The sequence below is a fragment of the Vigna umbellata genome, chromosome 9, assembly GCF_029865625.1.
Source record: "Vigna umbellata cultivar VRB3 chromosome 9, Vumbellata_1.0, whole genome shotgun sequence".
NCBI lineage: Eukaryota > Viridiplantae > Streptophyta > Magnoliopsida > Fabales > Fabaceae > Vigna > Vigna umbellata.
In genome coordinates this window covers 41,518,077-41,542,849 of record NC_142173.1, presented here as the reverse complement: position 1 = coordinate 41,542,849, position 24,773 = coordinate 41,518,077, and the positions used below count along the sequence as shown (strand labels likewise).

Below are 24,773 nucleotides of genomic sequence, written 5' to 3'. Positions count from 1 at the left end.
TCTCAAAGATAGATTTGAGATCGGGCTATCACCAATTCGTGTTAAGGAAGGAGACATCCAGAAGACAGCCTTCCGTTCACGTTACGGACACTATGAGTACGTGGTAATGCCGTTCGGTGTGACGAACGCTCCAGCAGTCTTCATGGACTACATGAACCGCATCTTCAGGCCATATTTAGACAAGTTTGTAGTGGTGTTCATTGATGATATTCTCATCTACTCTAAGAGCTGTGAAGAACATGAAGAGCACTTGAGATTGGTACTTGGAGTGTTGAGAGAAAAAGAGCTGTATGCTAAGTTGTCTAAATGTGAATTCTGGATGAAGGAGGTACAGTTCTTGGGTCATGTGGTGTCCGCGGGTGGAATCTCAGTTGATCCGGCTAAGGTACGAGCAGTTTTAGAATGGGAAAGCCCACGTTCGGTCACGGAAGTGAGGAGCTTTGTTGGATTGGCGGGTTACTACAGGCGTTTCATAGAAGGATTTTCTAAGATAGTAGGCCCGTTAACACAGCTGACCAGGAAGGATCATCCATTTGCCTGGACCGATAAGTGTGAATCCAGTTTCAAGAGTTGAAGAATAAGTTGACGAACGCTCCAGTTCTAGTGATTCCTGACACTGCCAAACCATTTGAGGTTTACTGTGATGCATCTCACCAAGGTTTGGGGTGCGTTCTCATGCAAGAGAAGAAGGCAGTGGCGTATGCCTCTCGGCAGTTGAAGATACATGAGAGGAATTATCCAACCCATGATTTAGAACTGGCAGCAGTAGTCTTTGCCTTGAAGATTTGGAGGCATTACTTGTATGGATCCGTTTTCCAAGTCTTCAGTGATCATAAGAGTCTCAAGTATCTCTTTGATCAAAAAGAGTTGAATATGAGGCAAAGAAGGTGGCTGGAATTTCTTAAGGATTATGACTTTGAGTTGCTTTATCACCCTGGTAAAGCGAACGTTGTGGCGGATGCTCTAAGTAGGAAGGCGGTTCATGTCTCGGCAATGATGGTTAAAGAGCTAAGTTTGGTGGAGAGTTTCCGAGACCTGAGGTTGCAGTTCGAGTTGGAGCCGAACAGTATTAAATGCTGCACCTTAAGGATATCAAGTGATGTGTTCGACCGAATCTGGAGGAAACAGCGAGAGGACGAGGAATTGGTGAAGATTTTTAGTGCGCTCGGTACGGATCAAACCAAGCATTTTAACGCTGGAACGGACGGCATGTTACGTTACAGGGGACGTACGTGCATTCCCAATGATGGCGAGCTGAAGAGAATTATTTTAGAAGAAGGTCATCACAGCCGTCTTAGCATGCATCCAGGCATGACTAAGATGTATCAAGATCTCAGGAAGTCGTTCTGGTGGCCAGGGATGAAGAGTGACGTTTCACGTTTTGTGGCATCATGCCTAACTTGCCAACGTGCCAAAGCTGAATATCAAAGACCGGGCGGCCTACTGCAACCTTTGGAGATTCCAGAATGGAAGTGGGACAGCATCTCAATGGATTTCGTGACACACTTGCCTCGCACATTCAAGAATCACGATTCCATTTGGGTGATAGTGGATCGCTTAACAAAGAGTGCTCACTTCCTACCAGTTAACCTGAAGATGTCTTTGACTAACTTGGCAAAGCTCTACATTAAAGAGATCGTTCGTCTACATGGAGTGCCATCCAGCATCATCTCTGACCGAGACACAAGGTTCACCTCTCGGTTTTGGCAGTCTTTGCAAAATGAACTTGGCAGCAAACTCCAAATGAGTTCAGCATACCACCCTCAAACGGACGGTCAATCCGAGAGAACGATCCAGACGTTAGAGGACTTGTTGAGGACATGCGTACTTGATCACATGGGCGTTTGGGATGAAGTCTTGCCTTTAGTTGAGTTCACCTACAACAACAGTTTCCAGTCAAGCATTGGAATGGCTCCCTTTGAAGCGCTTTACGGACGCAAATGCCGCACACCTCTTTGCTGGTTCCAAGAAGGAGAGAACATATTAACAGGACCGGAGCTTGTTCAACAAACAACTGAGAAGGTGAAATTAATTCAAGACAGATTGAGGACGTCCAGAAGCAGGCAGAAATCATACGCAGATAAGAGGAGACGACCTTTGGAGTTCAAAGCTGGTGATCACGTTTTCTTGAGGCTGCATCCAACTACTGGAGTAGGAAGAGCATTGAGATCAAAGAAATTATCTCCCAAGTTCGTAGGGCCGTACCAGATCACAAGGAAGATTGGACCAGTTGCATACGAGATGGCTTTACCTCCACAGTTGTCCAACCTTCATCCAGTGTTTCACGTCTCGCAACTTCGGAAGTACGTAGCTGATCCCTCGCACATATTGGAGCTGGAAAACATTCAACTTCGCCAAGATCGAACGTTTGAAATGAAGCCAATTCGCATTGAAGACGAACGCACCAGGCTATACAAAGGGAAGGATGTTCGTTTGGTGAAAGTGTTGTGGGACGACAAAACTGGTGATTCTACTTGGGAAGTTGAGGATGCCATGAAGGACCTATACCCTCATCTATTCCCTGGTAAGTCTTCCATTTTCGAGGACGAAAATTTTTTTAGTTAGGGGGATTGTCACGCCCCATTAATTATTCTGCTTAGTCACCTCCCTGCTTCCATTAATACGTGTGACACGTGTTCTGTGCCATTAAAGAAGCACACGCTCTCACTCTGCATGCCACCGCCAGGTGTCAAATTGGAAGGTTCTGAGTTTGATAGTGGAAGCCAAGTGGCAGCGCAGGAGAGAATGTCCGTTTGACTTGGGAAGAGAAACTAATTTTCTGAAACACTCTTCCCTTCTCTGCGTGCTCTTTCATCTTCCTCAGAAAACCAAACCCTCATTTTTCTCCTCCTTCTCTCTAGAACTCTCCGTCTTCCCTCTTCTGCAACTCACCCTCCTTTTCTCCGTTCACGTTTCAGCACCGTGAGAATCAGCACTGCACCGTGAGCTTTCCATCAAACCGATTGGTTTTGGATTCTGAAACGGGTAAGTTTCACGTCCTCAACCACTCTTCATTTTCCACATGCAAGCTCGTTTTAAATCTGCATGCACCTTCTCTGAACCAGTATTGGTTTTCTGAATTTTTAGTTGAAGAGTTTTTGGGTTTTTGAACGAAAAAGGGTAGAAGAGTTGATACTGGGATCTGGTTTTCTTTTAAAGAACGAAAGCACGTTTCCAATCCAGGTAAGGGAAGCTTATTGGTTTAATTCATGTGATGCCTGTACTGCATGCGCGTTATGTGATGTTTGAAAGTATGATTTCTGATATTTGACTTTTGAGTATATGAATATGATGCTGAAATGATATGTGAAAGTGTTGCATGTATGTACTGGGAACTATACGTTTGTGTGTATGAATGTTCTGTAAATTGTATGTAATGTGACCCTGAAAATTGATGCTGGTATATGATGTTGATTCAAAGATTGAGAAGTTTAGAGTATACTGTGATATGATTAATTGAATGAATGTAAGTTATAACTGGAAAATGAGTTACTGTAAAAGAGGATTTTTATATGAAAAGTGCATGAAATTGAACGTTCGTTATCGATACGGTCATTGACCGTTCGGTATTAGCAGTAAATTCTTGACGTAGTCGGACCCTTTCATTTGGAAAGGACTCCCTTTGAGGACGAACGCCCTCTTAAATAGCTTTACGTTTGAGCACTTGGCCAAATGTACTCTTTATGAGTGTTGCGTGAGATTTGAGAAGCTTGATAACCTCCTTTTGAACACTTAGTCAAATTGCAAGACATGAATTTTAAACATCTTAACTTATAGAAATCCCAAACTTCTGAAATTTTGAATCAATGGAAATTCCCTATCTAAAAGCGTATGTCCTGAAGTGGAGTTCGGCCTTAGACCGAACGTTCGTCCTAAACAGTGTAAATGATAAGTAGCGCTCGGTCTGATACCGAACGCTCGTCCCAATACGGATGTGATAAAGAACGCTCGGTCATATACCGAACGTTCGTTCATTCTCTCAATTATTAGCAAACGGTAATAGCGTTCGTCCTGAATTGAAATAGCGTTCGTCCATAAATTTAATTAGCGTTCGTCCAAAAGTTCTATTGACGTTCGTCCAACATTTTCGTGACGTTCGTCCAAAGGTTTCATTTTAGCGCTCGTCATTGACTGGCGTTTTGTCTCTTGAATTAAATCTTGTAAAGTGAATTATTCTAAGTTAATTTTTCTAAGGATCAGTTCATCTAACTGATTGAAATTATAACGTTCGTCTTGACAGATGAGTCAGCTTGATTCCTTTGTAAATGAACTTCTCTTGGTTTTAATCTGAACGTTCGTCCTAGTTGTGAAAGGAGTGAACGTACGTCTTTTTAAGAGAGTGGAACACAGAATGAAAATGTATTTAAGAGGATGAATTAAGATGTGTGAACACCATGATGAATGAAATTGTGATTGTGGAATTTGAACGAGCGTTCCAGGGAGGAACGACTCTTGGTTGGAAATTGAGATTTGTAAAGTATGAATGTGGCAAGCTTAGCTGGCGGTTCATCCTGATATTCCGTGAGTGCTCGTTCTCAAGTAGAGATGAGCATGTCATGCGTGGGAATGGCAGGAGGTCCTAGTTCATAACTGTAACTTGAACGGAACGGACTAACCTCAGGTGGCAGCTGACGAGTATTCCAGCTTTTCCACCTGGGTGCACGGACGTCGTAGCTACACAATTCATACATGTCCGGACGGTCTGTCTAGTATCAGGAAGTTTGATTTGAGTTAATGTATGTATTGGATGCATGTGTTGTGATGTATTTGATATGATTGATAAGTATAAATTGTATGTTTGACTTGAATTAAATTCAATAAGCTTACCCTTGCATTTCCTTCGTGTTGTCTTGTCTATGTATATCCGTCTTGTCAAATGCAATGATCATCCGTGTGGATGTGAGCAGAGGGAGATGCGTCTCTGGAGCAAACTCTTGAAGAGGAACTCGTTACTGAAGAAAATTTAGTAGAAGTTGAGGTGAAGGCCGAACAGTGAGGCGTTCGGTTATTTAGTTAGTTTGATTAGAGTAGCGAGCGTCTGTGAGCGAGCGCTCTTTTGTTGCTGTATATATATATTGGAACGTTCGGTCAATTCTTGTAAACCGTTCGTCCTCCTTGTTTTGTAAACGCTCGTTGTTTTAAATGAAAGGCCGTTCGGCCATTTATTCAATCTGCTTACTGTATTATTAAACTGTTTTGCCATATTGATTAATGTGATTATTCTAAGTATATAGTTGATGACTGTATATTTCCGGGATGTTACAAAAATGGTAAAATCATTTCTAAATTGTTTTTTGGATAAATATATAACTGATTTTTAATAAATAAATTGATTTTCTGTCTTTTCAAAATAGAATTTATTATTGATTTTTTAAAAATATTATTGTTAATTATTTTTCTAAAAATTCAAATTAATTAATTTAATTCCCCAATTAATTTATTGGCATAAAGTGAAGTAATTTTTCATAAAAACTATTTAGATTAACAATAATAAATTTAATTAAAGTAACTTTTTAATTAAATATTGTGATGTTTAATTATGTCTATTCTTTATCTCAATTATTAGATTAAAGTTTTTAACTTTAATCAATATAAATTTGTCAATTAAAATTAAAAATAACTTTAATTATGTGCACATTTAATATTGTGCTAACTTGTTAAATATAAAAAGCATTATTTTTACTTTATTAAGAGGTAAAAAGATAAATAAAAATAAATTACAACAAGAATAAAAATAACAAACAAAATTATTTATTTAATCTCAAATTTTAATTAAGAAACTTAACACTCCATAAACCGTGAAAATAACATAAAAATAGAATTCAAACAAAACATTTTTTAATAATTAATCTCACATTCAAAATGTGTATAGTATTATAAATTCTACATCCATTTGAAACTATGGAAACATTATTTTAAAAATCAGTTTTGTGAAATTGAATTAAATTTAAAATTTATTTATTAATATATGAAATATTATTAATGTAACATCCTATTTTAATAGTATAAACTAACAAAATGAAACGTTACATAAATGTTAAAAGAACAACTAGGTAAAACAAATCTTCTCCAAAGAAGAGATTTACTTCTGTAGATCTATCTACAACTCATCTGCTTCTACTGGAACAACTGTAAAGGTGAATCTCTAAGCTCACACCATTAGGTGATCATTGCAAAAGAGAAACAACATACAAAGACAGGCAACAAAAAAACAAGGGTAAGCTAGATACCAAAGAAATCATATCACATTTATAACATAAGATACATAAATTATTTATACCAAATACATAATTCCAAACATCTTAACCTGTAAAGACCTTAGACTTGACTATCTGGATTAATATGAACATGTAGCTATGACAGTCCGTTATCACTCACCTTAGGTCAAGGAAAAGCCCCTAGACTAGGACCTCCTGCTATTCTTACGACATGCATCACCCCTCTCTACTTGAGAATATGTGATCATTAGAATGTCAGGATGAACTCCAAAACTGAACTTCTCATATTCATACTTACAACCTTTGAAACAACCATTGAGAAATTCCTCCTTGGAATTTTATTCCACACCATTTGAAACCATACTTCCACTTTGAATCTCAACACATGACTTTGATACACATATAAACTCATATACATAATCATGCATCATTCCCAAAAGAATCCAAAACATCACACATATCAATCCAAAATAAAGAAAGAAAGAGTAAACCAAAACCTGAACTAGTCGCTCAACGACTGCACTCGCTGGGTAACCACATAGACAGTGCCCCAGACCCCAAACCACTCGCGAAGCGACCCAATTCGTTGTGCGAATAAAACTCACAATGGTTCCAAAACCCAACCTCTCGCTTAGCGACCCAACTCGCTGTGCGAAAACAGAAACAGTGGGTTCTGCTCACTCCCTCTCGCTCAGCGCACCAAATCGGTTCGCTCAGCTAAAGCCCATTCACTCAGCGCACCAAGTTTGTTTGCTCAACGAGACTACATAATTCTACAACACCAAAACTGTAGAATTTGCGCATCTTAACCACTCCTGACCACTTTTATGCATATTTCCCAACTTTTAACACTCCTAGATTGTATTATACCATCAATTAGACTTAGACAACTTCATTCAAACCATCCTCAACTCATTTTTAAGTGACTACTACAAGGTTCTACTCCATAACTTACCAAAATCTCACTTTATAGACCCAACTTGGATTCTACTAGCTTTAGCGTGTTTTTAAACAAGTTAGGGACTCTAACAAGTCCCAAAAGACTCAATAACATCAACCAAAATGACCAATTACTCACAGAACCCCCAATTCAAGTTTTCACTACTCCACTTCCTTAAAACAAGTCCTAGACTAATGTAAACTATGTCTATAAACCTCATACCCTCTTATAACATATTTCCTCCCATTTTGACACTTAATTATGATCCAAAACAGCTCCTAACCAAGACCAACTGTAGCAAAATAATACACCAACCATTTCTCACCATTTTCCTATCAAATTCTCAAATTTGAACCAATTAACCTACAACTAAGATTACCCTTTTTCTTCCAACAATACAATCCACATCAAACACTTCCTCAACACAATTTCCACATCTCAAACATGCATACACACAGATTCAAACAATTGTACAACATACATCATCACACAAATCATCAATATTACCCAATTAACTCAATTATCACTAACATCAAACAACATTTTCGTTCAAACAGTTTAATATTCATATACTATCAAACTTACACCACACACTTCAAATGTAATTATCTAGCTTCCCTTACTTCTAAACCAACTGTCAAACTTCAAAAATTACTTGAACCACAAGGAATACCTAGATGAACTTACGAAACACCAAATTGGAAACGGACAAAATTCTTAGAACTCTAGATAAATCAAAAACATGTAGGAAATGCATGATTACACATGCAACAGAACAATATTACTCTAAAACAGATTTAGGAACGAAAGGGGGAAAAGGAGTCGAAACTTACTTGCTCTATTAAAGAAACTGATCGGGTAGAAACGTAGATCTCGTTGTCGTGGTCGATTAGGTACCTCCTGATCGTCAAATAGATGACTCAGGAGTTAGAACTTTTAGAGAGAAGGTAGAAAACTCTAGAAAAGTGGTTTCTAGAGAGATGATACATTTTAAAAATAATGAAACTCGTTTATAACAAAACTATTTATAATAAAACCACTTAATATTAAAAGAATCGAGTCTCACTATTTTTATACTACCATCACTTCTAAAAATGTTATTGTGGGGTTTTAGAATTAATATATGATATATAAGTCCAATTCATAGACATTATTTTTAAATCAAAATCTTAAAAAAAATTATAAGTTTTGTTTCTTTTATATATATATATATATATATATATATATATATATATATATATATATATATATATATATATATATATATATATATATATATATGTGTGTGTGTGTGTGTGTGTGTGTATTCTAGGATATTTGAGTAGGACGTAATCGATTACTTATTAGTTATTTATTGGTCATCAACATTTGTCTTCCACTTCTATTCTAATGATTCAAACATTTACATTTTAGGTTAGTTTGAGTAATGGTGTGGTTGGTTCTCTACATATCTGTTTCGTTGAGGCCATAAAACCTACACCACCAACTAACATATATCTATCTCTCTATCTTTTCAACTCCCATAGATTGTGTTTGTGTCTCCTGAGTTTAGTGCACTGATTTTATGATCTCTAATGTTAAATATTGTTGAAAACATATTAATTCAAACCTCTGCATTACTGTGACGTTGGAATGTCTTTATGTGGTCAAAAAGAAAATTGGCATTTCGCGTTTTGGTTGACAAACTATGAAGTTTAGGTAAAAAAATGATTAAATATTCCTTTATAGATTCGCCTATTCAAATTTCTGAAACCAAACTTTAATAGATATTGTTATAGTCAAGACTCCCATAAACTTAAAAGCTGAACTAAGAATTCAGCGTATTTAAAAACGGTTAATGTCCTTCTTTTTAGGCACTAGATCTTTAAGTGTTTTAGATATTTATGTGTGCAAAAATAAATAGACTGGTGAATCCGACACAGGGTGATTTCGGAGAAAAGTAAAGTAAGAAGTTATGGTTTTAGTAATTAAAGAGAGTGTTTTTTATTTATTTATTTATTTATTTTCATATAACAGTGTGTAGGAGGAAGAGAAACGGTATCTCAATTACGACCTATAAAAAGTAAACTCTATTTATGAAAGTTAGATTAAATTTGTTATTCTGATTCCAAAATTATTAATTATTAATCAATATTTCTCATCAAATCATACCTAAGTAAGAACTATGAAATTATTTTTCATGAGGATGAAATAATAATAATAATAATAATAATAATAATAATAATAGTCTTAAAATTAAAATTGGAATACGTATAAAAAAAAGCTAGAAATGGACGTTTAACAAAACGCTACTAAATAATTATTTGTTTTTGGAATGTTTCAAATAGTTAACGTTTAATTTTTTTTAAATATAAAAAAGTAATTACCATATATATCAATCCAAAACAAGAAAGTTCAAATACATTATAAAATAATCTCTAAAACCCTAATTGGTATCCCAAACAAAAAGATGTAAAAACAACAATAAAAATATCATAATAATTAAATAAAAAATAAACTTCTATCAATTAAAAGAACTGAGTTGATATCAACTCAAAAATAATTTCTCTAAAATTTATTAAAACAATTATAACGTTGGTAATTGGAAAATAATATTCTAACATCCCAAATTTTAACAAAACTAAACTTAATAAACATTTTTATATGAATTACTAGAGAAAAGATTGACACCAAACCTCTTAGCTCCAACGTTCACTAACACTTATTCACTTATGATATCCCTCTAAGCTCACACCATTAAGGTTATCATTGCAAAAGAGAAGAGAAAACACACAAGCAGATAACACAAAAGCAAGGATAAGTTGGTAATACAAAAATCAATCATACTATATATCTTAACATCTCATACATACATCACATTTAACATAAAGTAAATCAAACAACCTAATCTTGTCATTAACCTAGACTTGTACTATCCCGATTTAGTATGAATGCTGAGCTAAGATAGGTTGTGCACTTATGGTGGTCTCTACTGCTTTGTAAAGTCATTGTCAATGGATTTCATTCTACCACACTCATAAGGTTAGTCTGTACTGCGTCTCAAGCCATACTGGAAGCACCTAGACTAAGACCTCTTACTACTCTCACCACATGAATCAATCATCTCTACTTAAGAATGAATGATCATTAGAGTTTCAGGATAACCCCCAAGACTGAGTTCCCTACATTCATATTAATAACACTTTGATACAAACATTAAGAATCCTCCTTAGGACTCTTACACACCTCATTCCATTCCAAACATATGTTACAAAATTACCATAAATAATACAACAAACCATTTTAACTTTTAAAAACCATACACATAATTGAAAAAAAAAATTCAAAAACACCCAAGAACACAAACTCAATCGCCCAACTAACAGCCTTTGCTCGCCCAACGAGAGGCAAAACAACAACCCTCCCAAGCTAAGCGAGTTGGCTCGCTCAGCCTATGCAACTCTCTTCCAAAATCCCCAAATACTCGCCCAACAAGCTCATCCACTCACTCAACGAGAGCCAAAATAGCAAGCTCCCAAAGCTAAGCGAGCTGGCTCGCCCAGCCTTGGAACTACTACCAAAACTTCCCTAAACTCGCCCAGCTAGCCCATTCTATTCGCTCAACCGGACTGCATAATTTTGCAACACTAAAACTACAAAATTAGCACTCTTAAACCACCCATTACCTATCCTATTAATTTTTACCAACTTCTAACACTTCTGGATTGGATTATAAACTATTTTAGACCTAAACAAAAGTGTATAAGCTATCTTAAACTAATAATAAATTGTTTATAACAAAATATCAACTCAAAAACAACTAAATTCTCAACTAAGAGACCAAAATTGCATTCTACCTATTCTAGCTCATTTTTAAGTAGCTTAAGGACTCTCCAAGTCAAAAATGACTTATCAATACCCTCTAAACTGACCAATTTAAGTTAGAACCTAAAATTCAAAATCTCACTACTCCAAACCCCAAGAATGTCCCTATAAACCAACCAAAAACACCTTTAAAGTACTACTAACTCATCTTAGGTCTGATTTCTCTTAACTCTAAGCCTAAACAAGTTCCAAAAGACCGAGTTAACTATCCTAAACCACAAATCCTCACCTTTGACCAGTATTTCAAAAAATCACTATCAAATCTTCCATTTAAACCAACTTGACCTATAACTCTACTCACACCTTTTCTCTTAACATTTCCACCAAAAATAACACCAACATCATCAAACCAACTGTATTCATAATGTTAATCCAAGTTCACACAAAGAATCAATCATCATACCATTCATTATCCTCAATCAACATAGTTAACATCAAAAACACGCATTTTAGGCATAGTCAATCATATACAATCATACATCCCTAGTAGTCACAATTTCATACATTATAATTTAATTTAAAGACAAACACTAGCTTCCCTTACCTTTTAGAAGACCAATTGCTTTAGAAAACCATATTCCACTCACATGGTTCAAGGAGCTCTATTTGTACTTATAGACAACAAAAACACGATTTGGGTATACTATTATTACCATTGATCAACAGAGATTCTTAGAGAAGACTCGGACATTACATGCAAAACAAGTTAGGCCCACATGCAACAAAAGAAAGAAAGGACCAAAGAAAAGGGATCAAAACTTAACTTACTCAGATGGAGCAACTGATCGATCTAAATTGAAGAGCTCGCTGCCAAGATCACTCCTACAGTCTTAGTTCTTGAATCAGATGAGCAAAGAAGAAAAACTCTTAGAGAGAAGTCAGAAAATTCTAAAAAAGTGGTATCTAGATAAATGATGTTTTTTTAAGATAATGAAACTTGTTTATAACAAATTCATTTATATTAAAACATTTTAATATTAAAATAGTGGAGTCTTACTATTTTTAAACCACTATCATTTCTAAAACACAATTTTCTAGGTCTTTATAAATATCAACTTGCTATTGGAAGATAAACACAACTAATACGTATAAAAAAGTGTTGACTTAAATCAATTTAAAATAACATTAGCTAACATAAATAAAGAAAAAAATATATCTAACCTCAGTTGAAAAACATACTTAAAGTTAACAAAAATAATTTTGAGGAACATCAATTATGAAATAACTTTGATCTATCATTAATTATAAAAATAAGTCTAATAACTTTGAAATAGTAGTGTTATTAAAAAGTTAATTTCAATTTTTAATTCTTTTCCTTTTGAAATAGTAGTTTACAAAAAAGTTAATCCATAAATATGCTGTAATAAAAATAGAAAAGAAATTAAAATTAGTCTATAATTCGTAATGGTAAAAGTTATATGAGAAAAGATTTAGAAATTACTGTATAAATTAATTTTACTTATTTTTTAAATTTATAGAAATAAGTTTATCTAAACGTGTACTGGTTAACTATGAAAATCAAAACCATTCAAATTATTGTGCTATTAATGCTTGCAATAGTTAGAATTTAGAACACAACTAATTTCTCAGCTTTAAATTGCAAACATTTATGTTTTCCAGCATAATAAATATGGCTGGTTCATCTTAATTGCATTTTGTTGAATTAGTTTAGTTTGAAGATTGTTGCAAAGGTCTTGCCATCTTTTATATATCTTATTTTTCTTCATTTTTTCTTATAATAAGATATCTTTTTAGCTGAAAGCATCCACGGAAGACTAAGAATGATTAATATTTTACAAGATAAAGAATAATTTTTTCGACAAAAATATATATTCTATAAGATAATTTACTTAATTTTTTTACCATTTTTTCTTAATCTAAACAATCTCATTTTATCTCACTTTTCTGTCAAATGAACTCCTTCGAATCAATCAGTTAACAAAAAAGATTTAATATAAGTATATATTGAAAACAATTATTATTGCATCTTCTTATAATTAAGCAATTTTATCAGAGTAAATCACAATTACGTGGGATTATACTTAACCAATCTAATTCATATATAACTCTTATCAAACTAATTAGTTATGCCTAATCAATTTCTGACCCAAACAAATTTTGATGATCTATTTAAAATCTCATTTAAATAGTATGAATATTATTAGAGAAATATCACAAAATCAATAAAACTAGAAGAGTTGACTAGGAAGGTATATAAAATATCTATATAGTTATCTAAAATAACTATAATTCAAATTTATATACATAACTACAGTAACAACTATTTACTTATTTACAAAAGGTTTCTTAATATTTACAATCCAAAATTCAACATTTACCATACTAATCATTAAACATATACATCATCTCCTCTTAGAGCATGCTCTAAGAAAACTTCATTCCATCTGTTGTCACCTATCAGGTGATCATTTCAAATTATACAATAAACACAAACAAACAACAACACAAGAAGTGTAAGCAAATATTATAAAAGAATTTCATTCATGCAATTATAACATCATACAATATAAATCATTTCCAAATCAAATCAAATCTCAACAAACAATGATTTCTAGACATGACCAATCCGAATATATGCATTGATGTCAGATTATGACAAGTTTTTGCACTTGTAGTTGTGGAACAACTAGCTCACCTCAAGCTACCACACAAGATTAATCCATCTACCACCTATGGACAAAGAACATTCGACCATAGACTAAGATTTCCTACTACTCCTCACCACATAATCCCCTTTTCAATCTAAGATGGAGTGGTTATTAGAGTGTCAGAATAACTTTCAAGGCTGAGTCCCTACATCAATATATCACTCTACTTGAAACCACCATTAAGAATTTTCCATGAAATTTCTCTTTCCCAACACATATCACATTAGCATAACCTTTTCATACATAAATATATATATATATATATATATATATATATATATATATAAGAAGACCATTGGCAATAAGATTTAAGTACAACCAACCTTAAGAGAAACCACGAAAACAAAAGAAATTCAAAGCAAAATGAATATGCAAAAGACCCTGACACTAAGCGGCACATCCTTGTCGTTGAGCATCATTCTTCGCGCAAAACTGGTGGCTAAGTGTCACCCTATTGTAGTTGAGCATCAAAGATCTCAGCTGTCTAGCGCACAAGCACTGCTGACTCACAAGCACTGCTGACTGCTGCTTAGCGTCACACCAAAAGTGTAAAATCCTCTAAATTAGCTTGGTTGCCCTTATACTTATCCAAATGATCAAAATGACATCATACACACTATAAATGATTTAAAAATAGGTTTATAACTTAAATTAGATACCACTTTGATGATTTGGTCAGGAATCAAGGTTCCACCAGTCAACCTATAACTAAAAACTCATGTATTCCATTTTTCTCTTACTTTAAAACATGTTCCTGATACTCTAAGTAGCCAACTAAGTCTTAAATGACCTCCAAATAAATGTCAAACAACAACTTTTCTCATATGACCATTCCTCTCCAATTTCACGTGTCAAAATCCTTTTTCCTTAACAAAGACTGATCCCTATACCAACCTATTGACCAAAAATAAAAACTCTAAACTCATATATAAGATTTTATACATTTCACCTCTGATTTAGTTGAACTAAAAAGCTACACAAGTCTTAAATTGCCTAAGAACAAAACTTAAACCTTAGTTTTCTTATTCAAGCACTATTTCAAATTTCGCCTATCAAAATATCCTTTTAATCGAAAACCAACCAAAAGCCCCACCTATTCACTAATCTCAAAATAACATCATCTTTCCACTAAATTATACCACATAACAACAGCCTCAAATGACTCAAACAAGAATAAACCAAAAAGATTCATTCATACCAACATTCGTCAAGGACAAGCATCAATCAACAAGCATAGCGTCATATAATTACTAAATTTCTATCTATAAATCATCCATTTACTAGAACTAATACATGTTCATCTCATCAAATTAACATCAAATTCAACTCATTTCAACTATAAATACGAACTTAAGAAAATCTCTATATCAAAATAAAATATAATAGTTAGCTTTCCTTACTTGGTGTGGAAACTTATACAGCTCTAAAAAGTCATTATCCCTACCTCAGCTCAGACAACTCTATTTACACCTATAGACTACAAGATTTTTTACCAGGTAAACCATTAGAACCACTGATCGACAAGAAACAAGAAGAGAAACTCAAATGACACATGCGACAAAAAAATTGTGTGCTTCTCAAAGCAACTTAAACCAAGGAAAAAGAGTAGAAATTTAACTTACTTTATATGGAAATTAATCGGGTGAAAGTGAAGAGCTCACTGCTGTGATCGTCTAATTACCTCCTGATCGTAAAGAGATGACTCAAAGATTAGAAATCTTAGAGAAATAGAAGAGAAAGTTTAGAAAAAAGAGTTTTAGAGAGATTGTGAGTGTTTTTATAATGAGACGTGTTTAAAAAATTTTATTTATATTATTGAATTATTTTATCATTTAAATGTTTTATTATTTTAAAACGCTTATCAACTCTAATTATTCTATTTTCTAGGTTTTTACTGCCTACAGATTAACTTACACTATACTTTGTTTAGAATAAGATTGAATTTACTTAAGTTCTCCTTTCTTTATTAATATAATTAAAAAGTTTGTAAAAAATTGTAATTAAGAAATTACAAATGTTCGAATTTGGTAAATAATATTTGGTCCTAACTTTTTCCTGACTTTTAATGGAGTCTATTTATTATATTTTATTTTTCAATCAACTCGATCATTTCAGGTCAAATTAAGATAGATAAATTTGAAGTGCTGGATTAAATTGTACATTGTATATTATTAGGTGAGATTAAATAAATAAAAAATTATTAAGAGATTATAAATAGAATTTGAAAAAGAAAGTTTGGTCGAGAAAAAAATTATTGACAGACTAAAATTAATTTTTATTACAATATGATGTAAGTAAATATATAGTGTAGAAGAAAAATACATATCTATTTGTGCTTCGTTACATTAGTTAATAAAGTGAAAACATACACAATTATTTCCGTGAAAATTAATTATCCTTAACCACAGTAATTGATGATAAAGACATAAACAATAGCTAGAGAAAACTAAAATTAAGATTAAAAAAAGGTAGTTTAGAAAACAAAGCTCATTTTACCCATAAGTTTTTGTTGCTATATATAACACTCTAGTTGGTGAGAAATAATTATTGAGAATTCAACTATCAGTCATCAACTCAACCATAAATGAGTCTTATCTAAATGGTAGAAAAATTGGTATCAATTAATACAACATCATTTATTGAAGTTTAGGTTTTAATTTATGATGACTATTCTTTACCATAAAACAGTCAGAAGTACAAATTTTAATATCTTAATTCATAATACTTTTTTTTCTTACAAATTTGAGTTTATTTCAAAATTATTGATAATTAGTGTAAGTTTTTTTTTTTCATACAATCCAAGTAGATAGTTGATTTAATGGGAAATATCAATATTTTCCAACTTTATTTAGACTTACATATTATTATGGTATTGGATTGATGGAGAGGAGGTATTCAAAGAAGAATATGGTAATGAGGTTGTGTTTTGTTGCTAGAATGTTGTTGAAAGAGAATAATGAGTGCAAGATGATGATAAGGACATGGTGAAAAAATAAAATTTCTCTCCCTATAAGATACGATGGCTTAATCCATGTAAAATAAATTGACACCTAAATGAATCATATCACTAGTTTAGTATGTTATTAACTATTTAAACAATATTACGAAAAGAATAATTAAACAAAAATAATAAAAATTAAAATATTATTGACTGAAAAAGAAAATATAACATTAAATAAAATCTCGAATTTTTTATTAGAAAGTTATTGAATGTGTAGAATGTGATGAATAATTACTTCACTTATTTTAACATTAATATAATTATGCATACAAAAAATATGTCATGCAAAAAGACTCGTGTTCAAACTTTACTAATATCTTATATTATGTATATTAAAGTAGTGACTACTACGTTAATATATTGGATATCCAACGAGTTAGATTATGAAGAATACATTAATAATAAAAGATTAGTAACATAATAAGTGCATTTTTTGAAATGTTTAAACTCAATGTTATTTTGTCAAAGTTGTTGAATCTTTTAAATTATTTTATTTATATTCCTTGAAGCTTGAACATAAAAATAAATTTGATAAATTACGTTCTTAGATAACTTGTAAAATTATTATTATAATTTATTTTTTAGTTAACATGTACTAGTATGTGTAATGTATTCAAAAGGACTGTAACTATATAGATGTTTATATATGTATGTGCTTAGATATTATAAATGAAACAACAATTTAAATTAGTTGTACTCTATATATTAATATTTTTGGGTGTATATATACTACATTTTCAAAGTTGTCTTTCTTTTTTTCAAAACTTCACTAACATCTTACTTTTCGCAAAAACAGTGCACGTTAGTCCTTTTTGCTTACAACGTTAAAAAGACTAACGGCAGAACTGTCCCTAGAAAAAAAGTTGATTAGTTGGACACTCATTATTGACATGACACTATGACGTCATTATATGTGTTAAAACAAATATAGTTTAAAATGACGTGGAATATGTAAAAGATAGGGTTAAAATAAAATTAGGTTAATTGAAGTGAAATTACATTGGGGTAAAATCAACTCGCGAATTGGGGGCCATTTAGGGTTCAACAATCAGGTTCAACAACCCAGATTTCGATTCCTGGTGAAATTGCGTTCGTGGTATAATTGCATTTGTGGTTCGTTCAAGAGCGTGGTTCGTTCAACAGCGCTGGAGGATATTAGACTGTATTTGATGAAAAGATGGGCCACGAACAGAATGAAGGTGGCATCTATCGATTTCGATGTCTGCCCAAAGATCAAAAAAAGACTTATGAAGGAATATAATATTTCGAGATATTGGATCCCAAGGTAATATTGTTCTTGTGCCTTATTTATGTTCATATCCAATTGTTGATGTGCCTTATTTATGTTCATTTCTTTCAGCTGATCTGTAAGAAGGATGTTTGAGGATAGACATGTTTCAATCATTGGGAACAATTTCACAGTCGACCTGGATAGTCAAGAATGTAGCTGCAGGAAGTGGATGATCAGTGGCATCCCATGTTGTCATGCAGTTGCAACAATGAACTATTCAAATGTAGACCCAGAAACTTTTATACCAACTTGGTTCAGGAAATCCACATATGAAGAGACACATGCGTCCATCATTTATCCTGTGAATAGCCACCTCCTATGGGAAAAAATAAGCATCCCTGATGTACTGCCACCACTTAAGAGGAAGTTGTCTGGGAGACCAAAGAAAAAAAGAAGATTGGAGTCATGGGAGCTAACTAAGGATGGGACACGAATGAGTGTTGGTAGGCACAGAAAGAAATGTAGCATCTGCCGTGAAGTGGGGCACAATAAAAAAGGCTGCCCTTTACGTCCAGCCATCATAGAACCAACAGAACTAGCACAACCATCACAGCCACAAAGTTCACAACCCCTTGTACCATCACACCCACTAAGTCCCCAATCTCCTCACCCATCACAACCAACTCAAGATTCCATCCCAGATTTAACTCCACCGATAGCAAGGAAAAAGTTAAATATTAGAAGAAAAACTCCATAGATTTAACTCAAAACTTTGATGTATTTGGATCTATTTTGTACTCTTATTAAGCACTTTAATTATGTATTTTGTACTCTTATTAAGCACTTTGATTATGTATTTTGTACTCTTATTAAGCACTTTAATTATGTATTTTGTAGTAATATTAAGCACTTTAATTACATATGTTATTATAGCTATAGTGATATTATGTTATGATATTTGGATGTAGTGATATTATGTTATTATATCTGTTAGTATGTTCTGCCAGGTATCCTTAATATGTATGACAACCGTATTCTTTAGGGAGCACCTTGCACAATTGCTTAGGAAAAGGGGGACCATATTTAACATTTTTAAACCATAGGGGGACTAAAATGAACTTTATTGCAAGAATCCAGATTGTTCAGTCATATTACAACATCAACTGATATTACATGAACAAAACATGAAGCTAAACACCTAAGCCATTACATCAGCAAAACATACATTGCACATTGCCCACCTAACATCAACCTAAACACAGTCACAATGTGATAATGTTCAGCACAATAAGAACAAACACAACTCCAACTAAGAACTTTGTCCTTGTCTGCAACTCTTTCACATTATTTTTGAGATCACATATCCTCTTGCTTTGCCTCACAATTGTACCATCTCTATAATCAGCGTTGTCTTCAGAACACCACTTGAAAAAATTACATGACATCCCAGTTGAAAATCCATCATATTATTCAGCAAAAACACAAAAATGTATGAACACATAAAATTCAATACACATAAAAGTGACTAGGGTATTCAAAAAATCCTTGTAATGATGACATCCCAAAATTGTCTCCCAACATTCCTTGCAGTTCTGGCAACTTTCGTTACAGCAATATCATCACAATGGCAAATAGGGGTTATCCCAACTCCCCTCGAAACAACACCGTGTGAGGAATGCTAAAATCCTTTACCCGTTGTCTTCGAACAAGAAGAACAACTTTGTGAAGAAGTCATTCCTAACCCTAACCCTAACCCTTTGCTTTTAAATTTGGGAACAACTCTAACACGAATCACCAACAATCCTAACCTTTGCTTTTAAATTTGGGAACAACAACCACGAATCACTTTGCTAACAGGATGAATCAGCAATTGAATTTAACACGTCAACCAAAATTGTATAAGTTAGTGCCAGGGAGACAGCTCTACCGTCGTAAGCAAAAAGAACTAAAGTGCACCGTTTTTTGCAAAAAAATAGGATGTTAGTGAACTTTTGAAAAAAAGGAGGACAACTTTGAACATACCCTACAAACCGAGAGACCAAAATATGTATTAAACCTTTAAGTTTTTAATAAATTTAAAAAATTTCAATTCAGATTCTAATGAAGTTTTACGATTTATTAAATATTTAATAAATTTATATTTTTAATTAAATCCTTTTATTAAATTGTTGTCATAAGTCATTTTATTGTTTTAAAATTTAAACTTTTTAATTTAATAATTTAATAATTTAATAATTTCATATTTCATATTTCATATTTTTAATTTTTAATTTTTAATTTAACACAAAAGTTAAATACAAAAAAGTATAAATTTATTAAATATTCAATAGAACTTAAATATTTAATAAAATTTTAATTAAAAATTCTTAAAATTTTATAAGACTTAAAACTTAATTAAACTTATTTTTTATATTTATGATTAGACTATCATGATTATATTTGCTAGTTTATTTTTGTTTATATGTTAAGTTCATTAATCTTTTCAATATCTAAGAGAATATTAATTATTCCATTCCTAATTTATCTCAAATAAGTGACATCAAATCAATATTTGAGTTTACAATAAATGAAAATAATATATTACGTAAAAGAGAAAAGTTATTATATCAAGGTTATTACAGTAAATAACATTTATTTTATGAAGTACATATAGTCATTATATCCGTAAATATTTAATTTGTACTAATTATGATTAAAAATTATAGACAGAGTTTATTATTTCATCGTAAGAGAATAAAGAAAATGAAGTATATATATAATTTTTTTTGTTATTTTATAAATGTGTATGATTTGCCTATTTTTAAAATTTGAAGCATTTATATTAAATCATTTATCCAATTTTATCCCTTTAAGTTTAATTATTTTCCATTTTTGGCTCTTAGTATGTGACAGACGTCATTATCGTTCACCAATACACAATCTGACAATCTAATGAGGTGGCACACCGCCATTGGATACTCAGAATTTTAGTCTTCCATTATCTTTTTCCAATCACTATATAAACTCCTCCATAGCCATTTCTCCCTCACAGAGAAAAAACTGAAATGCAGAGAAACACATAAACTAACAGACAAACACGCCTTAAAATTATTTTCTGTGCTAATTAGTAATGGCAGCTGCAGAAGAAGTACCCATCCACGGTGATATCCTAGAGGCAATATTATCTCACGTGCCACTCATCGACCTTGTCCCAGCCTGTCACGTGTCAAACTCATGGAAGCGTGCGGTTTCCTCCTCTCTCGCACATCTCCGCCCCATTAAGCCATGGCTCATCGTCCTCACCCAGAGGCCACGCGACGCGCACGTGACAAAGCTGCACGGTTACGACCCTCGCTCCCACGTGTGGCTCGAGATAAAAAACCACACGTGTCCTCACTCCTCCCCGGTGCGCTCCTCTCACTCCTCGTTACTCTACACGCTCACCCCCGCCGAGTTCGCCTTCTCCCTCGACGCGCTGCACCTCCATTGGCACCACGCGCCATCACCGCGAGTGTGGCGCACTGACCCCATCGTGGCTCGTGTGGGCTCGCGCGTGGTGGTGGCCGGCGGCGCGTGCGAGTTCGAGGACGATCCGCTCGCGGTGGAGATGTACGACGTGGAGAGCCGCGCCTGGGAGACGTGCCCATCCATGCCGGCGCTGCTGAAGGATTCCACGGCATCGTCGTGGCTTTCGGTAGCCATCACCGGAGAGGTTATGCACTTGACGGAGAAACACTCCGGCGTGACGTACTCGTTCGACACTGTGACGAAAAAATGGGAGGGGCCGTTTGATTTGAGACCTGATGAGAGTGTTTTTCACTGCGTCACCGGAAAAATAGGGGAGCGATTGATGGTGGCGGGCTTGGTGGGGGGATTTGGGAACGTGAGAAGCGTGAAGCTGTGGGAGGTTAGGGGGGGATTAGGGTCCGGGATGGTGGAAGTGGGTGAGATGCCGAAAGAGATGGTTTGGAAGGTGATGGGTGGTTCAGAGTTAGGTTCGATGGAGGTGACGTGGATTGGGGACTTTGTTTACGTAAGGAACACTTCCGTTACGGAGGAATTGGTGGTGTGTGAGGTAGTGAACGGTGTTGGGTGCGAGTGGAGAAGTGTACGGAATGTTGCCGTGAACCACGGCGCGAGAATGGTGGTTTGCGGCGGCGATGTTTGCATGGAGGATCTGCAGCGTGCGGTGATGTCAGGAACACTTACATTTTGCTTGAAACACATGTGAATAGGTTGAAAAACTTTGTTACTATAATAAGTTGTGGTATTTTGTTTTAAGAAAAAGATTAAGGTATTGGGATTTTGGAATGGGAATGTCATTTTCGTTTTTTTTGTTGGCAGACAAGTCTGTCAATTTGTTATTGGCTTTTCAGTGGCAAAAAAGTTATAAGAAAATGATAAAGCTGAATCTGAGTGAGATATCTGAAAAACCATAGTGGAAATGGATAAGAATGATGAAAGTGTAATTAAGATGTCTGTTTGTACTTTGTGGGAGGTCTTATCTCTATTGTAAGTTATTTTTCCCTCCCTACAATGAGAGATTATCCTTTAATTCCTTTTTTTTTTGCATTGTTCCCTCGATTCTTCTCCAACCACTAGAGTTTCGACTTTAGTGGTTAAGGAATGAGTTGAAGAAAAGCTCTTTCAGGTTTCTTCATAATAAGAGAATGTGTTTTCTACGTTTTTTATTTCTCAAAAGTTTCTACTTTCTTCATATTTTCTGTACTGCTTTTATTATTATCAAGCGTGCTTCTGTAACTGCTTTTAGTCATTTCAATGATTAATCTGTTGAAAAAGAAACGATATTTTAAATTTACTATAATCTTAGTAATAATCTCAATATTTCAATATTTTAACTGTCAATTCAAATCGGTATAATTATAAAACATTGAAATTATAATTCATAAAAAATATTTACAGAATTTACACATTTTATAAACAATATAATAAGTCTCTTGATTACTTTTTATGCTTATGCTATCACCTGCATCATTGTTTATTGCGGTCCTACACTCACAACACATATAAGGATGCATGAATTAATGTCCACATACCACATTTAGCATTTAAAGACAGATATATATAACTTAAATCCATTCATATCCAACTTTAGAAAAACAATAAAATATTCTTTTTCAAAATTAATGTTTCTTCAACTCTCTTATTTTAGATTGGTATTGATAACGAATTTTTATCTTTAGATCAATACAAATGGATAATATTTGGACTTAAATATTAACTTTAAGTCCACTTAATCTTTTTTAATGATAATATCGCTATCTTACTGCTTCTAAGAAATAAAATGAAAGTTAACTGTTTTTATCTTTGTAAATAAATCTCAGTGTATGACTGTTTTACGATGCACATTGACAAATTATTACCGTTATATTTTAATCATATAAATATAAAAGAGTGTCATGATATCATTATTCGAACATAAAAATAAATCTAAATTTCGCTAAAGTTATTTTTTACCAATTGAATAATTTTTTTATGAAATTTTAAATAAAATAGAATAAATAATAAAATCAAGCATTTTAAACTCAATAATGTTAATCTAACTTCACATGAACTTTCCAACTCCATTTCACATCATCACCAACCACAAGTCAAATATTCATTTCTCAAATTTAATAATCCCTATTTCAATTGGACCATTTAATATTGATAACAATTTTTTTAGTATAAATAAATAAATATTACACTCATTTGCTCATAAACGGTAGATGTATTAAGATAGTTTAGAATTGTTACGGGTTCAAATTAATGTTTTTGTTGATTATGAGTTAAATTGGATTATGTTCATTTAATTCATGAATTGTACGACTTTCAGTTAGATTATATACGATGAGTTATTCATAGCTCACTTAAATTTTAAATAAGTTATCTTTTAATTTCAGAAGAACTCTAATTTCCATTCTTTTTGTTGTCTCTTTCGTCAAAAATAAGTTTATGATAATATGAAACTTAGTGTTATAAAATCCATGGTATAGACAACAGACAAAGGTTAATGAAATATGAGGAGCAAATGATAACAGTGTTAGTTATGATCCAGTTCAAAACATTTTTTTTTACGTTTCTTCACATTTTCCTTCACAACAACCTTTTTTTTATTCAAATTTGTCACGTCACAGTAAATACACTGCTGAGTCACCTGGTAGCTCTCATAAATGCACTCACATCATTGCTCAGAGGCATTAAAAACCCACTACACGTTCCATGCATGCACGCCACTTGTCAAAATAGAAGCTTCTGAAGTTAGTAGTGGGGGTGCAGGTGTCGACAGGGGAGACGCTCGTCCGTTTGGAAGGGGAATTGAACAAAACTGTTTTTTTTCTAAAAAACCTTTCCACTCTCCTGCGCGCACCTTCTCCCTCCCAAAACTCAGATTTCAATTCCTCCTCCTTCTCTCTAGAACCCTCTTCCTCCTTCTTTCTACTGAAACTCATCATTTATCTTCTCCTTTCTCCGATCAGACGCCATAGAAGTGCTCCTGGATCCGTAGACAGCAGTTTGGACCGAACAGATTCAGAATCTGAAGCTGGTAAGTCTTCTTTTCAAAACGTTCGTTCATGGGTGACATGCAAAACCAAGACTTGGTTGCATGCAGTGATATTATCTAAATCTTTTTGTATTTTGGTTATGGTTAGCCTGAGTGGAAGAAGTAAGAAACCATTGGGGTAGAGAACTGTAGACGGACCACCGAAATTCCTACTCTTAGAACGTTCACCACTGATCCAAGTAAGGGAAGCTTATTAAATTTAATTCCTATGGTTGCACTGTACTGTATGTACGTTCTGTGTATTGTATTAAGTATGAATTTGTGATAATTAATTTTTGGTATATGAATATGATCATGAGTTGATGT

General features: G+C 33.5%; 1 protein-coding gene across 1 annotated transcript; it reads left to right on the top strand.

The window, feature by feature from the left end:
- Window positions 1–20,880: 20,880 nt before the first annotated feature.
- Window positions 20,881–22,584, top strand: LOC124829100 (F-box/kelch-repeat protein At1g23390-like). The gene has a single exon (XM_047302565.2). It carries the CDS (start codon window positions 21,033–21,035, stop codon window positions 22,131–22,133), a length of 1,101 nt encoding a protein of 366 aa, XP_047158521.1. The 5' UTR covers window positions 20,881–21,032; the 3' UTR covers window positions 22,134–22,584.
- Window positions 22,585–24,773: the final 2,189 nt, after the last annotated feature.

Excerpts from the sequence above, each read along its gene's own strand:
- LOC124829100 (XM_047302565.2), top strand. The coding sequence starts at position 21,033 with ATGGCAGCTGCAGAAGAAGTACCCATCCACGGTGATATCCTAGAGGCA.